The 1,652-nt window shown below is 41.0% G+C and overlaps 1 protein-coding gene across 1 annotated transcript in view; it reads right to left on the reverse strand.

Annotated features, from left to right (window-relative positions):
• Heatr5b (HEAT repeat containing 5B) overlaps positions 1–1,652 on the reverse strand; it is a 78,821-nt gene that overhangs the window by 35,925 nt on the left and 41,244 nt on the right. Inside the window, exon 19 of the mRNA XM_029470916.1 lies at positions 585–766. Within this exon, the coding sequence (XP_029326776.1) occupies positions 585–766 (182 nt within the window). The remainder of the gene's footprint in view (positions 1–584; positions 767–1,652) is intronic.

The raw sequence follows: 1,652 nt of genomic DNA on the forward strand, positions 1-1,652 counted from the left end.
AAAAAGAAGACTTCCATTTTGCTTGCCAATATATAATGTTTCCCTAACTTTCATAGATCCTTTTCCCCATTACTAGGATTAATTTATTGTGTGACTGAAATCTTAGAGTACAAATCTCAGGAAAAACAAGTTTAGGATGTGTGGCTAAAAAAGTCTCGTAGGTCTGTTCCTTTCAGTGATGCCTTTGGGAGCTGTTACCAGGAGCCATCTCCTCACTCAGTTTACAACAGAACATTGCTTGTTTCTAAAACTGTTCATCCAGCTTCAGGGTACACATAGACAATGGCAGCAAATCTGCAGCATTTCTATGAATGTCCCTTTATCATTTAAATGGCAGGGCATGACATGGCTGAACATCTAAGCACAAGACTGGAAGGCAAGGCTGGAATTTCTATTCTAGTTTTATCACTGATAGGCTCTCAGAGACTAAAAATAGTTCCAACAGTTTGACCCTTCTCCAGTTGTAGGTTGACTGAAGTTTTGAAACAGATCATGAAGCTTTGAGTTCCATATGAAGAGACCATATTCCCTCCTTTAGTGACCCTCACAAACTTCATTTAGTCTATATAAGCCACAAAACTTACATTAGCTTGATACTGCTCCAGGATCACATGACCTGGAAATTCTGGCTCGGGCACAGATGCAAATTTCTTGATTATGTCTTCAAGTGCCTGGAGCCCAGCCATTCGAAGTTGGTTGCTATGATCGGTTGCAGCCATGAATGCCATTCGAATCAGGTCAGAGAGATGCAATACTAAGAGGTCATCTGCAAAGGAAAACAGACTGTAGAAGGGAAAGTTCACCCAGACTAGTACAATGCATAAAAATAGGAAACAATTTGATAAAGCACTTATGATCCGCAATATCTAAAAAATAAAACTCAGGTGTCTCAGAGCAGCAGTAGCCCACTCAAACACAGACAACTACAGGATATACACTGACAGCTAAAGCAAAATACATGATTACCATGGCTTTCCCATGGGCTTGTAGTTCTCTCAGAACAGGCACTGGCAGGACTTCTCTGTAAAGGGTCAGATACTATGTTTGGCTTTGCAGGCCATATTATCTCTAAGGCAGTTATTCAGCTCTGCTGCTGCACTATGAAAGCAGCAGAAAGTACTTAGAGAACACAATAGACAATGCTATAGAAATGAGTGTGGTGAATTCCAGTAAACTATTTACAAAGCACNCTTGTGGGTTGCATTGCGATCACAGGTCTGACAATCCCTATTGTAGAAAAACAGTGTGTAGTCAGGAAATTTAGTTACAAAGTTATTTTTAAAAGACTTTTTCTGAGAACAGAATNGGAAGGGAGTCTTGTACTGTTAGCACCAGGTCAAGGGTAACCCTGGACCTTGCTTAAAAGCAAATCTCAAAAGAATCCAAATAGTGCAATTTGCACTAATTTTAGTACATCTCAGGACAGAGTTCACCACAATTTAAAGGAAGAGCAAAATCCAGTGCTAGCCCCACAGCAGGTACAATGCCCAGCATCTGATGACAAAGTGCCAAGGTCATAAAGACNTAGAGAACCCAGCTCCCAGGCTCCCAGCAGAAAGGAAGGATCAACGACCAGAAACTGGTTCAAATATGAAAGAAAGAGAGAACAGAATTGGCAGGCAAGAATTTACAGGCACTGTGCACTGCCACAC

Source organism: Mus caroli, chromosome 17, assembly GCF_900094665.2.
Source record: "Mus caroli chromosome 17, CAROLI_EIJ_v1.1, whole genome shotgun sequence".
NCBI lineage: Eukaryota > Metazoa > Chordata > Mammalia > Rodentia > Muridae > Mus > Mus caroli.